The 24,464-nt window shown below is 52.8% G+C and overlaps 4 protein-coding genes across 4 annotated transcripts; 2 read left to right on the top strand and 2 right to left on the bottom strand.

Moving 5' to 3' along the window:
- Nucleotides 1–7,707: 7,707 nt before the first annotated feature.
- J4E83_009585 (uncharacterized protein) lies at nt 7,708–11,407 on the top strand (the record flags this gene model as incomplete). The annotated part of the gene is made up of 3 exons (XM_049336470.1): nt 7,708–9,528; nt 10,203–11,060; nt 11,207–11,407. The coding sequence occupies 3 exons, from the start codon at nt 7,708–7,710 to the stop codon at nt 11,405–11,407; spliced, it is 2,880 nt and encodes a 959-aa protein (XP_049184403.1).
- Nucleotides 11,408–14,307: 2,900 nt separating this feature from the next.
- Nucleotides 14,308–15,930, bottom strand: J4E83_009584 (uncharacterized protein; the record flags this gene model as incomplete). The annotated part of the gene is made up of 3 exons (XM_049336469.1): nt 14,308–15,172; nt 15,220–15,562; nt 15,621–15,930. 3 exons carry the CDS (start codon nt 15,928–15,930, stop codon nt 14,308–14,310), a joined length of 1,518 nt encoding a protein of 505 aa, XP_049184402.1.
- Nucleotides 15,931–18,011: 2,081 nt separating this feature from the next.
- On the bottom strand, nt 18,012–19,151 carry J4E83_009583 (uncharacterized protein; the record flags this gene model as incomplete). Its single annotated transcript, XM_049336468.1, is given in 3 exon segments — nt 18,012–18,988; nt 19,006–19,012; nt 19,146–19,151. 3 exon segments carry the CDS (start codon nt 19,149–19,151, stop codon nt 18,012–18,014), a joined length of 990 nt encoding a protein of 329 aa, XP_049184401.1.
- Nucleotides 19,152–23,592: 4,441 nt separating this feature from the next.
- J4E83_009582 (uncharacterized protein) lies at nt 23,593–24,351 on the top strand (the record flags this gene model as incomplete). The annotated part of the gene is made up of 1 exon (XM_049336467.1): nt 23,593–24,351. One exon carries the CDS (start codon nt 23,593–23,595, stop codon nt 24,349–24,351), a length of 759 nt encoding a protein of 252 aa, XP_049184400.1.
- Between the last annotated feature and the right edge of the window lie 113 nt (nt 24,352–24,464).

Below are 24,464 nucleotides of genomic sequence, written 5' to 3'. Positions count from 1 at the left end.
TTGACATGGAGCGACCGCGTCCGCAACAATCACGTCCAGTCAACGATATATCGCCCCAATCCGGCAAACGAGCGGTCAAGTGCGCAGAACATGAAAAGCTTGAGAGACATATCAAGGTGAAATCTGAGCAACTAGAAAGTGCGTCAATATTAACCCACTTTCTCTTCCCCAATGCTGACCTTTGGCCAAGTCAAGATCGAAGACAGTCCCTCATCACCGCCCGTATCTTCCCACGCACACATCGGCTCCTCGTCTTCAGAAGCTAACATAAGCTCCCCGTTATATTCAAGAGATCTCAGCACTCGTGCGTCTCTACAATCTTCATTTCGGCCAATCATCCCCACCACCTACACAACATCTCTGAACAAGGGCGATACGTGCATCCCAACTGCCCAAAGTCTTCGAGCTGCCGGATTCATTCACCCCTCATGGCCCGAAGCTCGATCGCGGGCACCCTACGTCCTGCCCAGGGGCTGGTACCGAGCATCAGATGAGAACGGCAATACGTACTTCTACAATGGCTTGGGCGTTGCGACCTGGCTGCGACCGACGGAGGTACCAGGTTTGCTTCCGGTCACTCAAGACATGGTAGACCGATACAATGATCCACGAGCCTGGGCAGAGGCATCACTGCACACCACCAAGCCGACTGAGACACTGAATACCCCTCCGATCACCCAAGGTCTGATGAATAAGTACAATAGTCGAGCCGAGACAGAAGAGGCAGAGAGGTTACCGCAGACCCCCGAGCAGGCTGACGTGCCGACTGACCAGCCCGAACCTGAGGAAATCCCTTACGCGCAGCAGCCCACACCTTCGGGCTCTCAAGGCGCCGTTCCATACAACGCGAGCTCAATGCCATGGGCACCCCGCCGCCCTTCGCTGCTCCGCTATGAAGCCTCTGCCAGATTTCCAGAAAATGGAAACCGTCATGCGCCACCGGAATTACGTCGCTCAAGATCCCCACCGCCAGCCCTTCGTAGACCTCGCTCCGTCGAACGTAGTCGCAGGGGAGTTCGTTTCGCCCTCGATGAAGATGAAACCACCACCACCACCTCCACTACCATTGCTGCAGAGACGAGGCCAAAGTTTCACAGCAAAGAACCATTCAGCCACCAAAAGGGCAAGGAACACATCCAAACCTGTTATTTCTGGAACCATCCGACCATTCCTCGCTGCACTAACGGCAATCGCTGTCGATTTATGCACGAATGTAGTCAGTGCCATAGTATGGCTCACGGGCGCGCTCACTGCGACAGTGATCTTGGTGAAGGTTATCGTCGTGGTCCACGCCGAGAGGGGAACGCATACTCACGTCGCTGAGATACGTCATGCGACCGCGCGTCCAACAAGAGAAGACAGAGGAGGCGAAGAGGCTTTGTCGCCAAGCGCAAAGGAGGGAGTGTACCGACCTAGATGCGGATGATGGCGGTCAGCGAGAGGATATGGTGGTCATCTTGAGAAGATACGGTGTGTGGCTTTGTAGCGGCGAGCCTGTAAGAAAGCCGAGGATTTAGTTAGCAGTTTGATCGGTGAAATGACGGATGATCCCAAGGCAGAGCTGATACAACGCATGTTGATCGTTGCTCTAATGTGCTGCGCTCTTGTAGGCCTCTCTTCTCCGCGCATTCTCGTCACGAAAGCTCTCCCGTCACTTCGTGTCCTGACCGACACCTCACTGTGTTGTTCCTTTGGTGGCGCGGCTGGTTTTCGATACCGAGATGCCGTGGGGAGTGTTGGAGCCTACAGATTGGAGTTTGAAGCTTTCAGGTCTGCCGTCTGTCAGGGTTCTGTGCAGCAACCTCGGCTGATTAGTAAGGCTCCATCCCGCCCATGATTTTCTTGTAACAGCCCCGGGGCACCGTCCCAAGTCATCAGCAACATTTTGCCACACATGTTACCACACCGAATGTTACGTTCAATTTATCCGGGCAGAAATGCGACATAACTAGAACAGCCTTTGTATATGAGAAGCAGCATGCTGTTAATAGACAGAACTGGTCAGCCTGGGATGTCGTAATGCGCCCGCGACGCGTTTGCGCTGAAAGCGCGCCATCACGTGATGATGACGCGCCGCATGTTGCACGCCCAACTCTTGCCTTAGAGGTACATGCCAGTTGTCATCATATCGCGTGTCGCATCTCTCGGGTTTCATGCTTCAGAGAGGACAAGACAGCTTCGACTTCTGCATTCGAGATCACTGCTGCGGACATGCGGACATGGGGTGGAGCAAAAGCTATGCTGATCAGATACTGCAACGTAGATGAACACACCGGAACTCAGCACAAGTGTTACGCACTCACTAGTTGGGATTTAAATCAACTGCAGACTACTTGTTTTGCCCGGGTAAACCTGATGGATGGTATTCTTTAGACGTTCTCCGCAAGCGGTTAGACTGTTGAAGCTGCCTCGGCAACGTGGCAAGACACATCCGACTTCCTCATGCGAGCCGTGACTCAACTACACCGCGACCACTTCTCCGCAACGCTTCGCATCGCCCCATTGCATCTCAAGCTCTCACGTCGCCCTCTATCAACCTCTTAATGTCGCGTCACTCGCGGTTACTTCGTGTAAGCCTTCGCCATTGTTGACCACAAGGTCTTCACGATCATGTCTACCGTCCACCATGCCGTAGCGCGCTCCACTGTAGACTTCGTATGGATCGGTTTTGGTTCCCCTGATAGGAAGTGTCTCATATCCGGGGACACATGAAGGTGGTAGGGGTGGCAATGGTTCGCAGTCAAGATCAAGGCGCTCATGAAGAAGATCATCGGTTGATACGTATTAGCGGAAGCCCAAAACGCTTCTCGCGGAAGGATATCGTAAGGGCAAAGTCGTCTCGCTAGCAACAGTTGTCGTAATCAGACCGGCCTAAAAGGACACACCCGTCTTCTTCGAGCCGCGTCGAATGAGTAAAAACGTCCCATTTGCTTGTTCCCTGCAGTCGCGTTCATAAATAACCCCTCCCAGGACCGCAAGATCGCTGGCGACCATGTCACTGTAACATTGGCTATGGTGGAGCCCTTGACACCACACTGATCTCAACTATATCGTCAGCCCAGAGCAAGCCCATGAGGTGTCGCATGTACTTACGACCGGTCCGACCGCTTGTAGCTCGATTGTATCCATACGAACGAGCTCGAGCATGACTCAATAAGCAATGAGCACTAACAATGCGACAATCAATCAGTGGCGATGAAACGGCTCCGGAGCTTCTGCGAGCGTGTCTTGAGTCCGTTCCGGAAGACGGCGAGTGTGGTGACAAAGCCGGACCACTGGAGCCTTAGCCACTTCCTCAGATTGTATATGGCGGAGGAGCTTTTGGATTGCGTAGCGTGGATAGTCTTTTCGTTCATGATAGCGGTGCTGCACCTTGGAGAATTCGTTGTCTTGGGAGTGTTCGATGACAGCGGAGGAAGTGGATAAGTAATTCACCAGGCGTCCCTTGAACGCTGAAAGATAAACCGTCAATGGCTGACCTGGTTGAGATAGAGATTGAGTGCGCGGTGAGGATTGTGAGTAAGTTTGGTATGGGAGTGAGCGCCGGTCGAGCAAGGCAAAAGAGCGCAAATTAGGAACCTATACCGTTGCCTTCCACTAGATCGGGCCGTTGCCGGTTGTGTCAGACAAGTCAGCTGTTCAACTGGCTCGTTTATGTGTGCACCTGATCGTCCTGCCTCAAGAGATTCAGCACAGTGAAAGACGCATGTCATGTGTGAGGACAAGAGTACATTGTGCATCACCAAAGAGCTTCTCGGTCGTGAGGTCTGGTGAAATGGCGCTACAGGAACACAATGACGAGGTAAAAGTCACGATCCGACAGTGTCGCCCAATGCAATTTTAGAATTCCTGAGTGATGAGTTGACGCGATGCTACGAGATGTGAGTGAGAACGTCGGTCATGACGCGTCGCTGGTGGTTGCGGCCAGCCCTGTGCGACGTCACAGCGCTACCTATGGCCCACTCTCATTCACGTGATAGCGATGCACCTTCTACGAGACCTGCAGGCCTTGGGGAGATATTGACCGTAGATGCGCGTGTCCAGCCTCAATGCTTCGGATACCTCGCCGCACAAATCTTACGACTAATAAGCCGTCTGTTCTTACACCAAAACCTCGGATCCCTTATGCTGTTGGCAGAAGTTGCTGATAACGCTCTTTTCCCGCCCATAGATGTCGAGCTCCTGGCATTTGCCCGCGATCGAGTGCAAAAGATCTCATCGAAGTGCGATTACTTTCGTTCGGGACGATCGCTGGCTGTCTATTACGCTGAGGGCGACATCACCAGCGAGTGTCGAAAGTCCCGCGCATGGAGCCCGCTTCTCCGGAGTGCACTATCATTCTCCACAAAGTAGCAACGAAGACCACCCCAGAAGAATTCTAGATTCTCATCTACACCATCGCCGTATATGTCCGCCAATGCGCTAACATCTGACTAAGATCCAGCGAAAGCACAGCTTCGTCTATTTCGAAACTTCTGTCTTTTTGGGCAACACGTAGGTAGCTTTGAAGATCTGTTGCCTCCATCAGAGCCACCTCACGCAGATACAAACCATGGTCGACAGTATTATTGCATTGGTGTACAGTTGTTCAAGCAACCCAACTCAAAATAGATGGTGATGCATCAGGCTGATGGGACGATATCGGCGGACTCGTCCACCACTACAGCTATATACTTATCAACGACACTGGGGATTGACTTGTGAAGCTTTAACCGATGCGTCAAGGCTAGGCTTGTTGGCGTAATAGGTTTGGAATACTGCCGAAGATCAACATATTTGCTTGTGGCTATCCACTTCAATCACGTAAACATGGTTATGATTTGGCGACGTGAACATGTGTTGCGAAAGCGAGTTTCGTGACAGTCGGTTCACCCCAAATGTGTTCGTCACTGGCGACGGCTAGAATAGCTTCGCTATGCCATCTTCCCAATAGGCGTTCTGCTAACGGTACGCTGTGAAGATGAGTTCTCAGACAACTGGGGCCGTGGCCTCTACCTTGCCGACCACCAGGTCGTCTCTTACAATGTGCGTATATGAATGAAATCCATGTATCCTTCCTGGATATCAGTTCGCTCATTACTGATACTTCTCAAACAGCGGTTGCCATTTAGGAAGTGACCCTTTGGAATGCATGGAACCGCAAAACAAGGAATGAAATAGACGATAATAAGTGATTCAGGCTCGGGCGCCTGAAACGATCAAGATACCAGCGGAGGAGCAGAGTAGTGAAGTAGGCATACTAAGCTGGGGAAAGCCCAACGTATAGTCTGGCATGAGGGCGAGAGGATAGTGATCGAGCGTCATCAAGCGCGACAGGCTGGATAAGTCCGGTCGTGAAGGCAATCGGTGATAGGTATGCCTTTCTTCGGTTGAGTGCTGAAAGCGCGGTAGTGGAGGCACGGAACTATATGGACTTCGCCCTCTGCCGAGAGTATCCTTGTGGTAGTCGAGAACTTCGCGTACTGCCCGCGGGAAAGGCTGCCACGCGCGACATCTGCTTTCTTGTCATGTATTATAAGACGCGGAAGGTACATGCGGCGCAGTGCCTATCCATCGCAGCAGCTCCAAATTGCCAGACGCGCATGTCGACATTGTCTTCAGACCCCTCACTACTTGTGTGTTTCTACCCACGTAGACGGTCGCGCATCTGCTCAGCCTCTTGATGAAACTTTACGGTAGAGGCGGGTATGACTTGAGATCTCTTCCCCCCTCAGGTACCAAGCAAGCTAGGTACTCCAATGGGGTACTGACCGAGGCCCATACGGCGCTGGATTGACGAGCGGCAGTAGCTCCGACCCCGCGCGCAACAGCGGAGGAGAGTGTGTGAGGCTATCGTACGCCCTGAACAGAACGGGGACCGTTTTCGCTCCATCATATGTTCTTGTAGTCTGCACTATCGCTGTCTCTCTCGGCTGTTGGGTAGTCGATCTACAGCGCCGATTGATGACATCGAGAGACGCTCGACGAGTGGTAGGTGAGATGTGCCAGTGGAATTGTACGTGCACTGTCGAACCGCCGTTGCTTGGAGCTGTCGTATCATCCCCTCGATGCGGGGTGGGTCGTGGAGAAAGGGTCCGATGGAAGTAGCCTGCCCATGACCAGATAGTGCTCTTGTTGCAGTGACACGCAAATGCGCCGTTCACGCATCCTCCCGCACGTGTAGAGGTTGTGTCCATTGTTGTAGGGGGTCGGAGGCGATCGAGGGTGGCTGATGATAGGTTGTATGGCGTTGAGGAGGCTCTGTGGCGTGACTGGAGCACAACAGGGTGGTTTCCTCCGGTACGAGTTGGTCTCGTTCATGTCTGTAATCGCGTAAGCCAGTAGTTGCCCATGAAGACTTGTGCGCGCCACCGGCGACATGCCGCCCTCCCTGGAGACGGACGTGCCAAGTGGGCATCTGGTGACCTCGGCCGCGCAGCCATGGCCGAGTGCGATGTGGACGTGCCGGTTCAGTGGGCGTGGATGGGTTGACCAGCCGATGACGTGATACGCGATACCGCTGTTGAGGTTCCGGAACGAAGGACCGCTGGTGGCAATGGTAGAGGGCAATGCGGTGCAGAGACACCTGGGCAGCCTTCTAGTGAGGCTCTCGGTCGGCCACGTGGGGGATGGTGGAAAGTCTGCTTGGCACGGCGCACGGACCCCCGCGGCCATCGTCATCATCGCCAACCACCTCGCCCTCCCCATCTCCATTACCACAGAAGATTCTCTCCACCTTCGCGCCAAACCCATCTGTTCCTGCAAATGTGTTGGAGTGCGACAGATCTTTCATCTCATATAACCAAGAGCTGACCCTTCGCCACCCTCAGGTGCAGTGCTGTCCTCTTCTTCACAATGGCCATGAACCATCCAGTTATCTGGTCTCGACCCGTGCACCCTCTGATACGTCTTACACACTGAACTACATCCGACACCTCCTCAAAGAACATCGCCTAGTCATTCCACTTTTCATGCAATGCCACGAGCACGCCGCTGGGTTGCAGGCCACAACGCAGTTGATGCGATCGATATGTCACCAAATATTCGGATCGAATCTACAAACTCTTACCATGTTCACTCCATCAGAGGGACAGGCATTTTTGCGCCTCGCTTGTGGATAGAGCAGTGCCTTCACCCCGCTACCTGTCGCTTTTCACTTCCCATGTTACACGACTGATGGCCAGCTGCATGTTTCAGTCTCAACCACGCAATGGCATCTTGGCACCGGCGCGCTCATCAAGCAAGCAGATCCGTCATCTCCTCGACCATTCCTTTCTTCCTGTGAGCCCGCGATTCGCACGGCCTATATCGTCTCATATACTGTGTCGCTTTCTCTACACTCTTGGATTACTATTCAACAGCGTTTGTTTGGCTTCCAGACGATTCACGCCCTTCTGGTGAGCCTACGAGAGTTTCCAAGTCATGTCTGGTGTTGTAAACGCATCCGTCAGACACATTAAGCATTGCCTGTTACAATGCGACCAGTCAATGAGAAGTACTAACAACAATCAATGTAGCAGTGCCAGCGCCGACCGCTTCCGCCATCGACATCGATGCGTATCAGCGCGCAAGCATCAACAAGCCGCAGCCGACCACCGACGATCGGGTATCGTCTCCTCTCCCGCACGCTCGGTGCCTCTGCAAACCCCTCACCTCTTTACCTCCACCGTTTCCATCCCTTGGACTACCGCTACATATCGATAGTACTGCATCTCCACCTTCAGAAACATGCCTGCGTATCCGCGATTGTCACCGGGACCTCCGGCAGATACGGTGTCGATACCGGAAGTCACGGCGCATCCGATCGATTCTCAGACACCTAGCTTTCTCAACCTCTCCGGTGAGGCACGTAACATAGTCTACGAGCTGCTCTTCGAATTTGAGCAGCCGATAGCACTCTCTGTCCCGCCATCTGCGCATGCATCTCAGAATTCTGTACCTCCAGTAGCGCTACTTTCGACATGCCGGCAAATCTATCATGAAGCTGTCGGCATCTTGTACACCCGCAACCGTTTCCTTGCCGCGACCGCATCGGGTTCCACATGGTTATCTGCTCTGAACCACACAACTAGTTGGCTTTTGGGACTGGGATCACAAGCAAGGCATCTTCGCCACCTAACCGTACACGTCGTTCACCGCGGTCGCGACCTGAACGAGCTGCAATCGTTTCATCCGGTTACCACATCAAACGCACGGCTTTTCGAGGTCCTACCCCTGCTGCGCGGGCTCTGGGAACTGCGCTTGGACCGATGTCACATCAAATACGCTCTTGCGCACCGGCATTATGCCAGTGATCTCGATGTAGACCGGTCAGACGCGCTTTGTGCAGCAGACGCCGCCTTTGCTGCTATTGCCTATGGACCGGTCGCTCTGACTACACCACGAAAGCTGCTCGCTAGCGTCCAAATTTCTTCATCCGGCACTTGCCTTCTTCGATTCAAGAGCTCAACAGAAGGGCTCGTGAGCTCCATCGAGTGTCTTACGCCAACAGGTGCATGTCCCATGTCCATGGAATGCCTCCCTGCGGAGCTTCATCCTCACCCTCATCTCGTCAGACAGCCAGCAAAGAAGAGCCAGGCGAGATTGGCGGGTCTTCCCTTCAGCGTACAAGGTCGCATCGTCTCGGCGTACATGGCGGCTGCGAAAGAGCCGTCTTCGGCAATCGAAGTAGACCTTGGTATGCGCCGGATACGTGGTCTCGAGCACCTACACGCCTTGCTCGCTCTGAATCGCTCCTTTCGGCTGAAGGCGCTATCCTCCATCACAATGCTGGCCGAGCCAGTAACGGTGCGCCTTCCGATGAATACCATCTCTAAGGACAAGTCGGGTTTCTGGGACCTCCTTCGCTATGTACGCGAAGATGCCGGAGGTCCAGATCGCTTCGACTGTTTGCACTGGGCATTGTTACGTAACAGGCATCTGAGCATTTCTGTTACCTTTCAGCTTACCCCTACGACGACCCTGCGCAACGTCGAAATGGATGTGCATGGCTTACTCCAGATCGAGATGCGTCGCGAGTGGTCGTGGCCTGTTGACTTTCCTCGTCCCGATATCCCCATCCGTGTGCAACTTGTGCATCCACCTGGTAAACACTCCGGCCTCCAGACACTTCACACACGTCAATTTCTCCTTGGCCAGTTGAATCAGAGAATACTGTTGCTTCTGCGCGACGCCATCCAGACATCGACAATTCATTATCGCCACGGGATCAAAGTCAGCACCGATGACCACGGATCAACTCCGCCTGTCAATCTCGCAATATCGGAATACTGCAAGAAGTTTGGGGTAACGGCGCCCGACTGGCTTCTCACGACAGGCGATCTGATCTTCTGGATGGACGGATTCGGCGAGCCTTTGCGTGCAGACTTTGCTACCTCTTCTGGTGATGTTGGGTTCTCGGTGCCCTACTCGCATCCCGGACTAGCCCACAAGGCGCTGCGCGACCAGGTAGATCGCCACTTGGACGAGGAGTGCAGTCACCTTTCCATAGATCATCAAGAGGGCGTGCACGCAGGTCTCTACAAGGTGTATCACGCACAGGCCCAATGGGTACGTCTTCACTGTCCTCGAATGGGCGGTGGTCAACGTCGCCAGTAGCTACACCCCGTTGCAGTCGGCTTGAACTGGTCCCTTTCGTATTACTCTTCCTTCTCTTTTGTGTTTCTTTCCCATCTTTACCTTTTTGACTTTCATTCCAGTTGGTAGGTTGGATTCACTCGAAAGTCGCAACCGATCAGACTGCATGTACCAACCGGTATGTGTACGCATACTTTGCTGTATTGTTGGAGAAACTTCGCGGGAGCCGAATTGAACAACCATGCATGAAACTTTTATTTACCTCTAAGATTGTATGCATATCAACGTCGCCACCCACGATGTCAACGATTTGGATAGACATTTGAATACTTTCAACCACGCCTCGCATCAGATGTCTCCCTCTAAATACCATGGGTCGTGCCCGCAATGAGCCGGTACAAGAAATGTATGCACCTCGCTCACAATCTGTCAACCCTCATACCTCTGCGACGTTCAATTCCTTGTCTTGGATCCAGGCTAAGCTTAGGGTCAAATGTGAACACACACGCTAGTCATGACCGTCCCACGATCTGGCGCCACGACTAAGACAATACCGTGCCGCGAACTTCGCTGGCCTTGGTTTGGATACTTGAGAAGTATAAGTATATGGCCAACTCTTGCCTGCGCTCACCAGCGATTTCATAGAGCAAGCCTCGTCATTGTCAATTCACTCCATCGCTGACACAGGTACGAAAGATCTCATGGATCTGGCTGGCCATGACCCTTTCGCGGCCGCTACGAGCATCCGTTCCATGCAGACAATGGAGCCAACGAAACCTTCCACCAGTCCGCAAACCGACACTGAAGACTTCGATGACATCGCAGCAGCGATCAGTCTGATGATGATGCAGACTGCCGACTCGGCCAAAGACAAGTTCTCCTTGGACAACGATCACTCCGGTACCCTTGAAGCTCCCGAAATTCCCTCCATACGGGTGACAGAACGAAACAAGAATGACATATCGTTGGAGACAAAAGACTTTGGTAGTTTTATCGCAGCTACCACAACAAGGAGAGCGCTCCCAATTCGCATCCCTTCCATATTCACCAGTCATCGCGTTGCTGCTGGCTCTCCCACTCTCAGCTTTGCGCAACAATCCACTGTGGTTGATGAACAGCTGCCACTGGCCTGGCTCCAAGACATGTCCAACGGCCCTGAGTTCGGTGGCGGCGATGTGACCAATTGGGATGACCCCACACCGGAATGCTTTTCCGCACTGCCGCCTTTACTGGAGCGGACTCCAATGTTGCCAACGCAAGCGGCTATGAACTCAACTCACGACATATGTCTTCCATTGGACAACGCCACTTCCATAAGCCTGTGGCTCGACGATATCAGCAGTGGGTTCACACCTGAGTCCTTGAGTTCTTCTCTACCATCACCGGAGGAGCGCGCAGCCCCATGTTCGAGCCGAGAGTACGACTCGTCAGGGCTATCTCAATTCTGCGAATTGCCTACGGTTCCACCGAAGAAGCGCAAGCGCTCGTCCTCTGTCTTATCAGATGTCCATTGCGCACGGCGTCCGTCCTGGAACCAACCTTGGCCCTCATCATCCATCTTACCGGACCATGACGTTCCAGTAAGTCGTCACAGCACGGTCAGCTGGCATCTCTTTCTCCCATTATGGGTCATTGCTAACGCAGCTTGCAGCAGTTCGCCTATCCCGATATGGCAAACGATATGCATGCGATAGAGAGCCTATGGGAGGGCCCAACATGCGTGGAGCAGGCCGACGACGACAACCACCCTGTGAACGAAGCCTCCTTGAACCATGCGACAGGTACGGTGCTGTTCGTATCAAAAAGCCAGCTTCAGCTTGGGAGCGACAGCTGCTACACATCGGCTAAGTGATTGGTCTAGAAGGGGGGCGAATCGATTGTACAATACCTAGGTAGTCTCCTTTGTTTCTATAGGTATCAATGTCGTTTGATCGTATCCGGGATGGTTGCAACGAAGTACGTCAAATTGTGAGTTCCATACTAAGTTACTTCCTCCCCCTTCGTTTCTTTGTCACATGCGAGACGGTCATCAGTAAAGTGCCGACAATCTGGGAAATGAAGAACTCGACCGTATCTCTGAACTAGGATACTATCTCACAGAGACAAAGTGGCAGAAGCTGAGAAGTTCTAGCCGGCAGTGAACCTAGGAGCTCTCATCAAAGCGTCAGGACAATCGAGGACGGATGCAGGCATTGCTGCGGCGCTCCACCACGCAGCTTCACTGGATGCATCAACACCGTCGTCCTTCGCAGGAGCCTATCCTAACAGCCATTGTGTTCATGGGTGAATTTCTGGCTTGCTGGCGCGATAGAAAGATTGTCAAACCCGATAGGTGCTCAAAGAAGTCAGGTAACGGGCCAGATCAGCATCGTCATTGTTTGCAGGCTGTCTACGTTACGAACGATTGCAAAGGGCACGTGGCACGCATTACGCTGTACCGTAGTCGTTACGTACTGGTATTCCCAGAGTATTTGCTCTTAATGTCTCGCATTGTCGTCGCAGCGACGCAAATTCTGAGTCGCTACAGCCACCAGTACAGTCGTCCCCAATGTCCCCTGGTTCTCACTGAATCGACCCCCTACACCACCTGGGTATGCGTAGTGCTTGTCAAAGTCACTCTCGATGGGTCGGGGAGATCTGATGTCTTTGCGCAGAGCGCACACGATCGCATAGAACCAGGATGCGCAACAGTAAAGCCCCTCATAGTCGGTTCCAAAGTTGTCGGGCTCATGTTCGGGTCAGGTTTCAGCGCGTGCCAACGCCACATCCGCCATCGTCAACAGAAGACCCAAACTCGTCACATGTTCCTCATTGATCAAGATACAGGCAGTCTGCCAGCCGTACTGATTCGCTTCGATAGACCATTTCGTTGATGCTACTGCTCAGGCTGGAGCGCGTGAATCTCGGTGAATTGTTGAACGCCATCATGCCCTGGCTCAGCCATGGCCGTGGTAGCAGCGCGCAACCCACTCAATTGCCGAAGCGAACCCGGGCACCCGTGCTTTTCCAGGCGCGCCTTAGCGTGGGATTAGCCGCCAGCTGCATCTTCAACGTCATCTCATCATCTTCAGCGAAGCTTACGCCGTATCCTTTCCAAAGTGTCTCGAACACGCTCAACCTGTGACCAAATTTCGGTCCCCAACAGCGATACTCCAAAGATGCGACATCCAGCTTATCTGTCTCCTGATCTGACGAAGCACATACAATAACACGCGCGAGTGTGCGGCGAGGAGACGAGGCTTGCATCCATACGACTGGGCAGCACTAGTCCATGAATACATCCATTTTCCGGCTGTGTTACCAAGTAAGTACCTTGTTAAGGCTTACAATTTGCTCCTCGCTGTCCATTGTAAGCTGCAGGGCTGTCTAATTTCTGCCTTGCATCAGGTATCTAGATCTTCTACGGATGCACTAGCGTCCACATCGGGAGCCTTGAACACGATGGGAATGAGGCATGGCTCAAGAGGGGCACTACGGATACTTTGACATACAGGTGAATCAAGATCTCAAAGAGCGCTTCTGGTTCAGCGCGAGAGGGTGGACCAGGCCCGAAACAGTCTCCTTCACCTTTGGTCTTTCATTCTGAGCATTTCAAGATGACCCGGAAAGATACCAAAAAGGACCGACCATATTCCATATGCGACGCTGATCGTGACTACTTAAGCTTCTACTACTCATCTCGTCACCAAAACCTTTGGCAACATGATGGGCACCACCGCTACCATCACAATGCAGGCGTCTGCGCAACATCACCCTGTAACCACCCCAGATTCCACTTCAACCACTATCAATTGCGCAATCTTAAATTCACAACGTTGTCTACGAACACCCCACAGAGAGAGAAGACACAAACCCGACTTCGTCATCTACGCCGACAACTCCACGACAGATTTTCGGAGACCGTTGCCGCGAAACGAGGGTGCACGCATCCCGTTTCGCGACAAGACCAACCTCGGGAATGCGGCGTTCGTACCTGCGTATCGCCGTGCCGCTACTCCTTTCGCATTCAATGCTGCCGATCCCTTGTGGGAAGATAATGAGAACTACATGAGAGATCACATCGCGAGCCGTCCTACACCACCGCTTCATCGCATATACGAAACGCTGCCGCCGACCGTCTCGACTCGCTCCAGGTCATCACGACGGGTGAGGAGATTAGCGCCTTTACATACCCCACCTTCCACTCCTCATCGCCGCACGACACAACGTCAGATATCTGAACCAAAGTCACCAGTCACATCGATATCTATACCAATTCGAACTGCGATGCACGGCCACGTCAATGGTTCCTCGTTTGACTGCACGACCTCGTTCACACAACCATGTATTCTGCCGGCGACGTGCGGTCGGGGGTACAACTAGCTCGGTGCGAACCAAGCATATGAGGACCAGTGCACGGCCGCGGTTCTAGTTCGTAAAGCAGCAGTCGCAACGCGAAGGGGACAGGAACAATTGCAGGGTTAGAGATGTGATCGTTTCCTTATCGACAAAGGGCAGTTGCGAGCGTGTCTCTGATGCCTGCGTAAAGCTCCTTTGCGACGAGACGGTTTATGATGATAGTCGTGTTTTAGCAAGGTCTTGTACTGAGAGCTGTGATGTAAATCTGCCACATTTGCCAAACTAGCGTCTTTTGACATATTGCCAACTTCATTGCGTCTGTATTATTCACTCGTATCGATGCTAATCGTCTCACAACAAAGACACCGGGTGCTTTGTATCTGTAACAGCTAACTTCTCTGCCTGGAAAACTACTCAAATTCTCTCAAACTCTGCATGTTCACTGGCCATTCGCATCATATCCACCCATTCCTCTTTCGTCTTGCCCTGAAACCAGCGTTCCTGTGGCAAAAACCTCATTCCGCCATCCATGTTTCGTTGGATCTCATCATCCATCTCTTTTTGAAAAGCGGCATCATTGAGTCGCCAACCTGATGTAGCCGGCATATCGTCTTGGAACGGCAAGAATTTCTTGATGTGGTTGTACGCTGCGGGCGAGTCTGGCCCCCACTTTTCGTGCCCACTGTTACCAATATATAGTCGGTCGCACGATGACGGCAATTTTTCGGCGACATCGCTCCACTTATACCCCACGGTAGCGAGATAGATGTACTCAAAGCGAGCATATCGCAATCGCGGCTGTCGGGATAGAAAGGTGATGAGAGACGGTGTGTCCAGGACCAAACTTCGTAGCTTCAAAGTTGTCAAGGCCGGAAAGACTAGCGGTGTAATGTCTGCTGAGTCGGTGGCACTGACGCTACCAAAGAGCCTAGCGATGTTGTGCTCGCCCACATCCGGTAGTTGGGGATGTGATGTAGTCATGTTGCGGAACTCGAGTGTTTGTAACGTTTCCGATGAGCAACGAATCAAGGCAGCGAGGGATTCAGCTTCGTTGTTAGATGAGTCAAGCATGAAGTCGACACTCTCGGCGTTGAACGAAAGTGCAGTGAGAGAGCTGAACATGTATTCCAAGGCGGCACTTGTCGTGATTGAAGATGGATCAATCTTGGGGAGAACCAGACTCTGGATGCGACTGTTCGACGCTTGAACGGCGGAGCATAGGAGTTCAAGGTGCTTCCAGGTCGTGCCGCATCCAGAGAACTGCTCGTCCACTTCATCGCTGACTGCGTTAGTTTGGTGTCATGCAAATCATGTGGCCATACTCACTCGCCGCCCTCTTCGAATCCATAATCACCCAAGTCACAATGCCACTCTTGGACTTCGATAGCTTTCAGGCACGGCATATGTGCGAAGAGCTTGACCATTGCTGCTAGAACCGCGTCTGCCCTTACGCGCTGCTCCTCCACCTTGGCGGCCCAGATCGCTTCCGCCTGCTCGATCAATTCGCGCTCTCTATCGGGTCTTGCTAATCGTTCCGCGGCGAGACGACGAATTCCGGCATACTCACCTTCAGAGTCAGTTTCAAAGTCTTCTTCATCATACATTCGATGAAAGTCCTCCTCGTAATCTTGCTCACGCTCTAGCCAATGGCGATACCTCGACCAGAACCCTGCGAGAACAGTCAGTATCCGTCTGGCTATGGATAAATATCCATCGGCTGAACTTACCATCTACGTAGTATTTGGGACTAAACTTGAGCTTCCGAACATGCCGCGCAATGTCGTGCGCAATGAGCTCATCCACGGTACTTTCCAAAGAAACCAACTCTACCGTGCGTGAACGACCCGGGTACATGACACACTCGTTATTCTCCATCCTGCCAAATCTGCTCTGGGGAGAGCCATCTAGATGAATGGTGGCGAAGATCAGCGGCCTCACAATGGTCGCAAAAGCGCGACATGTTTGAGATACTGAGCGCAGGTGGTGCTGGGGCAGATGTGAGAAGATTTCGAGGTAAAGTTCATCGGGCAGTTCCATGGTGATCTGTGGTACTAGAGACTAGGGAAAGACAAACGAGCGCTATATGTACAAAGAGCGTGCGCTCGGCAGCAGCGCGGGCGTGACTGCGCGATGGTTTCGTGATATTAGCCTGTCCGCGCAAGGCACTAAGTAGCAAGGCAGCAATCTCGAAGCGGGACACTTATATTGACGACGCGGGCCGATTTTCATGAGTGCGTGTGCAGAGACACGATTATTGGTGGGTGGTGCATTCAGTGTTGGTGATGAGGACTTGGTGCCAGGCACCAGCAGCGCCTAAGATTCGGCGACAAGGTGCGGGGCGTTGGTGGCGCATTGCGATAGTAGCGGCAATTGATGCGGCAAGTCGAACACGTGCCTGCTGCAAAAGGCTGTGACAACGATTCAAGACCTTGGTAGATACTCCAGAAGCTTGCAGTGCTCAATATGATCGTGGAATGTTTTCCCATGGTCTTTCAAGCTACAGAGTAGAAGAGAAAATGTTCACACTTCTTCAACTTCATCCTGTCACAGCCCAGCTGCCCTTGACGCTCGATCGCCCCCCCGCAATCGCAACAATCTGCATGGAGCGGGATGCGACAAGCCGCGGAACGATTGCGACACTCCCTTCCCGATGAGTGCAGAAAGTCTGCTGTCGAGATGTTGTTCGCGCGCCCAGCCCACACGCGCGACTGACCACAGCCCCTCGATGAAGCACAGGAGAGTCCATGTACACAAGAGTCAAGCAGAGCTGGCACTTACACTGCGGTGGGAAGCGTGACCTTCGGAAAGAAATGGCCGGGCTTCGGGGGCATGATTCAACGCTTCCGATCCAAGTTGTACGCGACGTCCTCCCGACTCCAATCCGTCGTGATTGCTGACGGCGTTTCGGCCATTTTGTTGCCGCCATGTTCATGCCCATAGCGCATGCCATCTTTCGCGGAATCAATGTGATCGCGACATGCTCTCGCCGCGCCGTCCTGATTGTCTGCAGGTTGAAGGATAGTGTCGAACGTTGGGGTGGTATAGTGCAATCGTCGAGCGCGCCGATGTACGTGTAGGCTTAGGGGGTGCTTCAGTCGCGGTAGCAGTTTGTCGCCTACACCATGTCAGCAATCTTGCAGGGTCGTTGACTCGAGACATGTACCTACGGGGTGGAGCATCTTCTTCGGCGTCCGAACTGTTCAAGCTTTGCAGCGTGTTCGTTGCAAGCGGTCATTTGCGAGCCGGCCGCGCACACCATTTCCGAGCTCGAGAGCGGCAGGCGAAGTAAGTCATTTTGTTGAGACCACCACGGTCATATTGGCGTGATGATGTCGTCACCTGGGCACCCAGAGCAGAAGGTGTACAATATAGCAACGCCAATTCCATCCCGGTTTAAGAGATGAGTGTTGTCGATGTTGAGCATGTTTCCGGGGCCAAAGTGTTGGACGCCATCAATAGGGTATGAGGTATGGCGTCCATACTGCACTGAAGCGTTGAAGAGAAGCGTGGGCCATGGTCATGGAGACAATATGCTGAGGTCGAGTGTCAAGCGGCGCGACTCAATCTGTCCAATCGGAGCTCGTGGAGATCTCTAGCGCGGCCCTTACTGGATCCAGCCCACCACCCTCTGCTCGAACATCACACGGCCCGCAGGCTACGTGAGTGACATGTCTGCATCTCTCCGGTAAAAGTACATCCACGAGCGCCTCATCTGAATTGCCTAGCAGTTAACACATCGCTGCAAATTCCTCGCGTTAGTCATTCATTCACGTTCCAGCTTCTCTTAGCCGGCCTTGCAGACTTGACGCCATCATTAAGGGGCACTGGCTCCATTTTGTCGACGGTACCTAGGTATTGATCCGCACAGAGACATATCATAGACAAGCGACATGCCGCGAAATGGTGAGTAATGCAACGAGATAACACCAGAAACCGACATGCATGTCATGCAAATCTTCTTGCATGTTAGATGGCCAAAGTGAGAAGAGATTGTACCATGTATTAGACTACCGATGACTACCTTCGCCGCGTTCTCATTAGATCCACCAATTCACACGATCGTACACGATTATACAAAGTTTCCACCAATGCGACAGTCTGGCCCAACATACGAAACGTTACTCCTTCCTAGCCTTCTTCATCACCGGTCCTTGGTTGGCATAGCCCAGACGAGGACCACTGTCACGAATCGAACCCTCCGATGCCGAGGACGCCTCCTTTGCCGGCGCGGATGATGTAGCTGTTGTGCTTTTCACTTCCTCTGCCAGCTCCTCGCGCCATCCCTGGAGGAAACCCCGAAGGTTCGCTTCGCCGCTGTTGGCATCGTTGACGTGAACGTTCGGAAGCATTACGTCCGGTACGGTCGCTGTAGTGGCTGCCCTGCCTGCGACGACATTGGAGCCACTTCCAGCAGCCTCTGGGTAACGACTTGGGTCGAGGAGTGTTCCTGGCCTCCTCAGAGGCGACTCTGCAGCTCCTTCCTCATCGTCCGCTTCCTTGTCTAGTTCTTCCACCATCTCATCTAGCGCCTGGAGTAGTAGGCCATCGACCTCTTTCTGACCCTCTGCATCGTACTCTACTACCACTTCCTCGGTGCCTTCTTCCATGACATCTCGCCGGGGTTTCTCTTCACCCGTACCGCCCATCTCATCCTTTCCTCCTCCAGCCCCCTCTCCTTTGGCCACTGTCGTGGCGTCTTCTTTGCTCGTACCAACAACTTCACCCTTATCATCTGTGTTGTCCCCTTCCATGGTCTTTTTGCCTATCGCCTCATCGAAGCTCTGATCTCCCTCCTCGTCGTCATCTTGTCTCTTCCTCTTTACACCTAGATCGCCACCAGTCTCGACAGTGTCAATTGGGTCGTCTTCGCCAAGATCAATGTTGAGATCATCTTCCGGCAACACAAGGTTCTGGTGGGGTACTGGGGTTTTGACAAGAAAGGTGGTATGATCCCAGGTTGTTGCCGAGGAGCTCGACGCCTCCGGTGTGTTGAATTGGATCAGCGGGTCCGCCATGGGGTAGAGAAGTGACCCAGACAAATCCAAATATCCGCCTTTGGGCATGGAACGGTTGAGCGGTAGCAGTTGTGGGCCCGCTGGGAGATCGAAAGACGTCGCGACTGGTGGTATTGGGTGTGATGCGGTAGCAGCAGGCGCAGGTTGCGGGCTCGGGCTCGGTGTCAGTGGTTTGTAGCGGCCTGTGGATAGGTCAGCATGAGCAGTATTATCGAGCGTTGCTAATCCGACACTTACTCCCATTGCTCCTTCCCTGTGTGCGTGTGTCGTCCGCCATAGTCAGGTGTGTGTTGGAGGTTGATTGGGCGGCGTTGGATTCCAAGGTGCGGTCGGCCAGATTGCAAAGAGAGGGAAATTGTCAAGGTCTTTTCACGCTCAGCTCAGGGGAATTTTCTGTTTATGTGTCGCGCGCAGTGCGCGTCACTTCGTATGCAGGTAGCCATGCAGCAAACGCTCACCGCGACGCATCGAGAGAGCGCAAGTCGACATGTCATCTTCACTCTCACTCTCACTTTCACGTTCATTGCATCGGCATCCACGCTGTATACAGCAAAGCAAATCTTGTGGATAACATTACTCGGGAGCATCCACAAGTTTGTAGTCGCTTCTTCCTCTGCGTGCTATCAACGCGGTGAGTGGAGGAGCAAGAGTGGTGACCAAGTTGGGGTTAGCGTAAGATCGGTACCCGCTAGCGCGCGGGAAGGGGAGAGATTGACGTGGGTGTCTCTGGAACATGAGAAATCGGCTCATGTGCTGCATTGACGACGTGATTGAGGAGAGGTTTCTTTTCGGCTTCGTGATAAAGCTTCCCTGGTTCGGCTGAAGTGGATGTAATCCAGTGTGCGCCAGTGCGCCCCATCAGGTTGCAGAAGCTGTCAAGCCGATCGGGATGCGGGTATGTCTGCACAACAAATCTCTCAACACAGCGCATCATGATATAGTGGCTCCTTCTGAAAGCTACAACTGCGATCTCGGATTGAGGTCGTCTTCCAATGGTACAACGCATGAGTGGTCTCATGGAGGCGCGTGAGTGATGCTTGAGAGCATCGGAAAGGACGAAGCAGGCCCAACGTAAGCATAATAAAATCGGCAGCTCGCCCGGTGGGGATTGCGGAGGTACTGAGTTCCTGCCGTATACAGTACCTGGTGATAGTCGATTCGAAATGTGATGCAGCTGAGGGTAACGACGTCTGGAAGGAGGAAGCGAAGCACATCTGCTACCACCGATGTCGCCACTACTGTGTGTAAATCGTGGAGCCACCCCAAGCTTGCGTGGACGTCGCACGATCGCAGGTAACGGGCGAAGATCTCCGTAGAAATTTGGCAGTGACGTCGCATACTGTCCCCTACATCTAGCATCTTCGCGATCGGTGTTTGGCAGCCCTTTCGTGGTGACGAGAACAAAGGGATTTCCTCGGAAGGATTGTCATGGACGGTTAGGCAAATGTGGATAAGTTCGCGAACGAAGATGTAAACAGCGGCCACTCGGGTGGTGGTCGCAGCGCTCCAACTCGTTAACCAGCTCATGACAGTTAAGGCCGCTCATGTTGCCATCATATGCATGTTCAGGCGTTTTGACTTCTGTCAAACCACCTTATCTCGGCTAGGGCATGAAGGAGTGCAGGGTGTGGCTGCGTGATGAGCGTGAAGAGCATAGAATGGTGTCAGAGGGAGGAAAGAGGAAAGCAAGGGGAGCAAACAGAAGCAGATGAAAGCTCACAGGGAAGATACGAAAGGGTGGAAATGAAGACAAAGAAAAGCCAGAGGGTATGAAAGGCACGACAGAGAGCAAGGGAAGAGCAAAAAGAGGTTAGATATAGTGTCTGGCGTTCAGTGCATAACGAGAGTGCGCACGCCGGACAGGCCGCTCGAGAAGAGACAGCCGATCTCAAGATGCTGTTTTTCTGGTTTCGTTTGAGGGCGATGTACAGCTGCTGTGAGTTCTGGTGCACTATCGCACTATCCGGCGGGTCCGTTCCAAGCACCAACAGCATGGCGAAGTATCTACACGGTACATGTCGTATCACATCAAATTTATCCAGGAACACCCCTCCTTGCTTACCGTTGCAACCTAGATCTTCCCAAACATGGCAAGATACACTGTACCTTTGGCGATGCCGTACTGACAAACGCCTGCACTATTCCGCCACCAGGATCCAGGATTATGCCTATGCATTGCGATATTGCCCGGAGTCGCAAAGGCGCGATGCCCTATCATGTATATGCCAAAACGACTTTGTCCGGTGGTTGACGGCTTCCGCTCGGTTCTTCAGAGCCCAGATCTAAATCGCTTCGTGGCCAGTCCATGATAAGACCCATGTGGTATGGTGGCAGAATATCTTGTCAGACGAGCAGCGGGACGAGTATCCCATGCCGCGATGGACGAAAACACGTGCTCCCATAAGAATGCCTGCCGTGAAGGCTCGTGTCTGCAACTAGGCCGTTGCTCAAAGTGGTGCCGGCCTGCGCCGCTTTGTTGTTCTTCAACCACGTTGTTCGTATCCCGGTTACGACTCCCTCTTGCTTCCTCCACCAGTGCTTCTTAATATGCTCTGGGTATCATTGGACCAGACTCCATCGAGTCGTATACGTTGTGGATGCGAGTGAATGGTATGTGACGCGTCGTTTAGGGAGGCCGATAGCGGGATAGTTTCGTGGGGGTGAGGCTCTGTGACAGCATTGTCTTCTGCGATGACTGTTCCAGTTAGCAGATATACCTCAATGTGGCATGTCGGACTCACACGTGGCCGTCTGTGCTCGTTGCGAAAAGATTGAGGACAGGCTTCGTGATGCGTCCACGGATCCGCCGGAACCGGGTTGGCGCGAATGGGAGAGATGTGCCGCAACTGTGGTTAGCGGGATGTATACACATCCTCCATCGTGTTCGTTCGAAGCTCTTATTGACTTCTATCGTTGGATCCAATGGGCGGTGTTAAAGCTTGTAGGTCGCAGGCTCTGACTGCCGAAGCGCGATCCCTGTGGTGAGCACATGTGCAGGCGCTTGGCGAGCGCGAATGCGCATGCATTGTTGCCATGCGCACAAAAGTGTAGTGGCGGCATCGTTAACACATCATGTTCGTTTGGTGCAAGCTGCGTAAGCCCTGCCCGGGTAAGATGTTTAGCGCGGCCACAAGCTCGACGGGGGACCTGCCCTCGTGATCTTTCGTGGGGTGCATGACGCTATACCTGTCATGGACTAGACCACGAGGCAGTCAGCGCCCCACTGGGCACCGAAAGTTAGAAGAAAGCGCTTAACTAAGTCAACAATGCGAAGCTCAAAGAAATGGTCAAAGCCAGGCATATTCGCACGACGTTGACCGTTTCGGTGAAATGGGCTGACGTTGCGACACCCCAGCAGGAATGTTCTCTCCTCAGCCGAGCTACTGGTACCGTCGCTTCTTGTGCCAAGCGCAGCATCGTCGTCTAACATATAGTGCGTTGGCTTTCACGGGTCAGGCTTGGTAGAGCCTCTTTGTGAAGTCTTCACCATCTTGACAAGCCTGGTCTTGTCGTTTGGTGTTGGCACTCGGACAGCGAGCGGAGGAGAACGTACGACAGCGTGGTGGGCTACTATATGACGGCTCTGGAGTGCTACGATCGTGTTACATACGTCACTCTCCACAGTGAACACACCTCGAAGCAAACTGCATAGTGGAGGTTAGCTGTCTGATATCGTCGCATCAGAGGCGTGCGCATCCTGTCGATCGGCTTCGCGTCTAGTCGACCTTGGACGCAAGTCGTGTTAGCATCGCAGCCGTCAAGTCAGATGAGGCGTGTGTGGGTTGGCTCATGCGGAGAATTGATGGCCAGGTGTGATGTCCAGGTGGGGGCTGGATGAAGTGGGAGGACTCGCGCTGATTCCGGGTCTCGAGTAGAACATCTTGCAGTCTGCGTAATTTGGCTTTGATGATAACGGCAGTGGTGGGCACGGGCTGAGTTTCCTTGTGAAGTCCGAGTTGCGTGGCACCGACAGGTCGTTACGTAATCACTCCGCCACTACGTAAGCAGCCGCCTATGGCTGCCAGTGACCAACACCGTCATCGACCATCACACTTCTCGCATCACAAGCACGTCTTTCGTTGGTACTCACTTGCAATGGCTTAGTCCCGATATCCCTTACACTCTTCTGTCTTAACAGGATCGCAGACCAGAGCAGGTTATTCCTCAGCCGTTGTCATGAGCATTCCTCGAAATGCCAGTGATCATTCGATTATCATGAGGTTGCACTTGATGCACTATTCTCCAGTCAAAACGATTCTGCAGTCAAAACAATGCACATATTCAGGGTTGTGGAGCCGTGTCAATGGATTAGCAATCTTGGCGGGACTGACGCGGTCATGCAATTTAGCTGTGCAGCTTAGAACCCAATTCCGTCAAGCCGAGTCGAATCGACACAGTGGACTTAGCGGCTTTGATAACCTCGATGATTGGAACCGCAATTGGTATAGGTGGGTACTTCAATACAATGCCGATGAGGTCGTTCTCACTCGCCTTTCTAGCCCTTTCCTTTACCAACAATGATTCACACTATCCATAAGTTTCGAATTCATTATGCGAGCGTTCTGTGTCATAATTTACACAACGATTGCATTGGACCAGGTATAGCATTGACATTTTCTTCCTCTCTCGTTCTCTCGACAACGAGTTGTCGACCACGAGATCCACACGACACACGCAACATACAATGGACACAGCAAGTTGCCCACTCGAGAACGGCTCCATAGAAATCGAACACCCCACTGACCGCGTTGCCGCTCTGGAAAAGCTAATCTTAGAGCTTCAGACCACCATTGCGTCTCTGACAACTGAGGTCCAGACACTCCAGGCCGAGAATCGCCGTCAGCACAAGTTGACAATAGACGCAAAACAATGGTGCTGCCAGACCTACGGTCAGTGGATGGATGCTTTGAAGGAGCTCACTGGCATTGAATCCGAAGCTAAGAAAGACAAGTCTGTGCTCCGAGAGAAGATATTAGAGCTTAAGGCCAAAAATGCTTATCTCACGAATGAGATCCAGACACTTCAGGCCGAGGATCGTCCTCAGACCGAGTTGAAAATAGACGGAGCACAATGGTGCTGCCGGACCTACGATGAGTGGATAGAATCCTTGAAGGATCTTGATGCCGTGGAACCTGAAGCCGAGGAAGACGAGTCGGTGCTCCAAGAGAAGATATCCGAGCTTGAAGCCAAAAATGCTTCTCTCGCGAGTGAAATCCAGACACTCCAGGGTAGTCTTCGCGATATTTGCGGACAGAACTCTTTGTGCACACAAGTTGCAAAGGAACTCGACGATCAGGTTATGCAGCTTGCACGCGCAGAAGCCGAAGCTCAGCAAGAATTGTCGACGCTTCGACTCAAAATATCCGAACTCGAGCAAGTCATCGCAAAGCACGACAAAGACAACAATCCATCCGCGGAGCAGGAAGAAAGTGTTGAGGAGTAAACAGATGGAACAAAAGCCTGTCGTGAAGTCAGGGCAAATCCACAAGACTTAGGACGCATCCACAGTCACACTGATGGCGAATATGGAATGCTTGATTTCGCCTTGATACGATC

Source organism: Alternaria metachromatica (genome assembly GCF_023757995.1).
Source record: "Alternaria metachromatica strain BMP 0045 chromosome Unknown scaffold_34, whole genome shotgun sequence".
Classification (NCBI taxonomy): domain Eukaryota; kingdom Fungi; phylum Ascomycota; class Dothideomycetes; order Pleosporales; family Pleosporaceae; genus Alternaria; species Alternaria metachromatica.
This window is presented reverse-complemented; position numbering and strand designations above follow the sequence as displayed.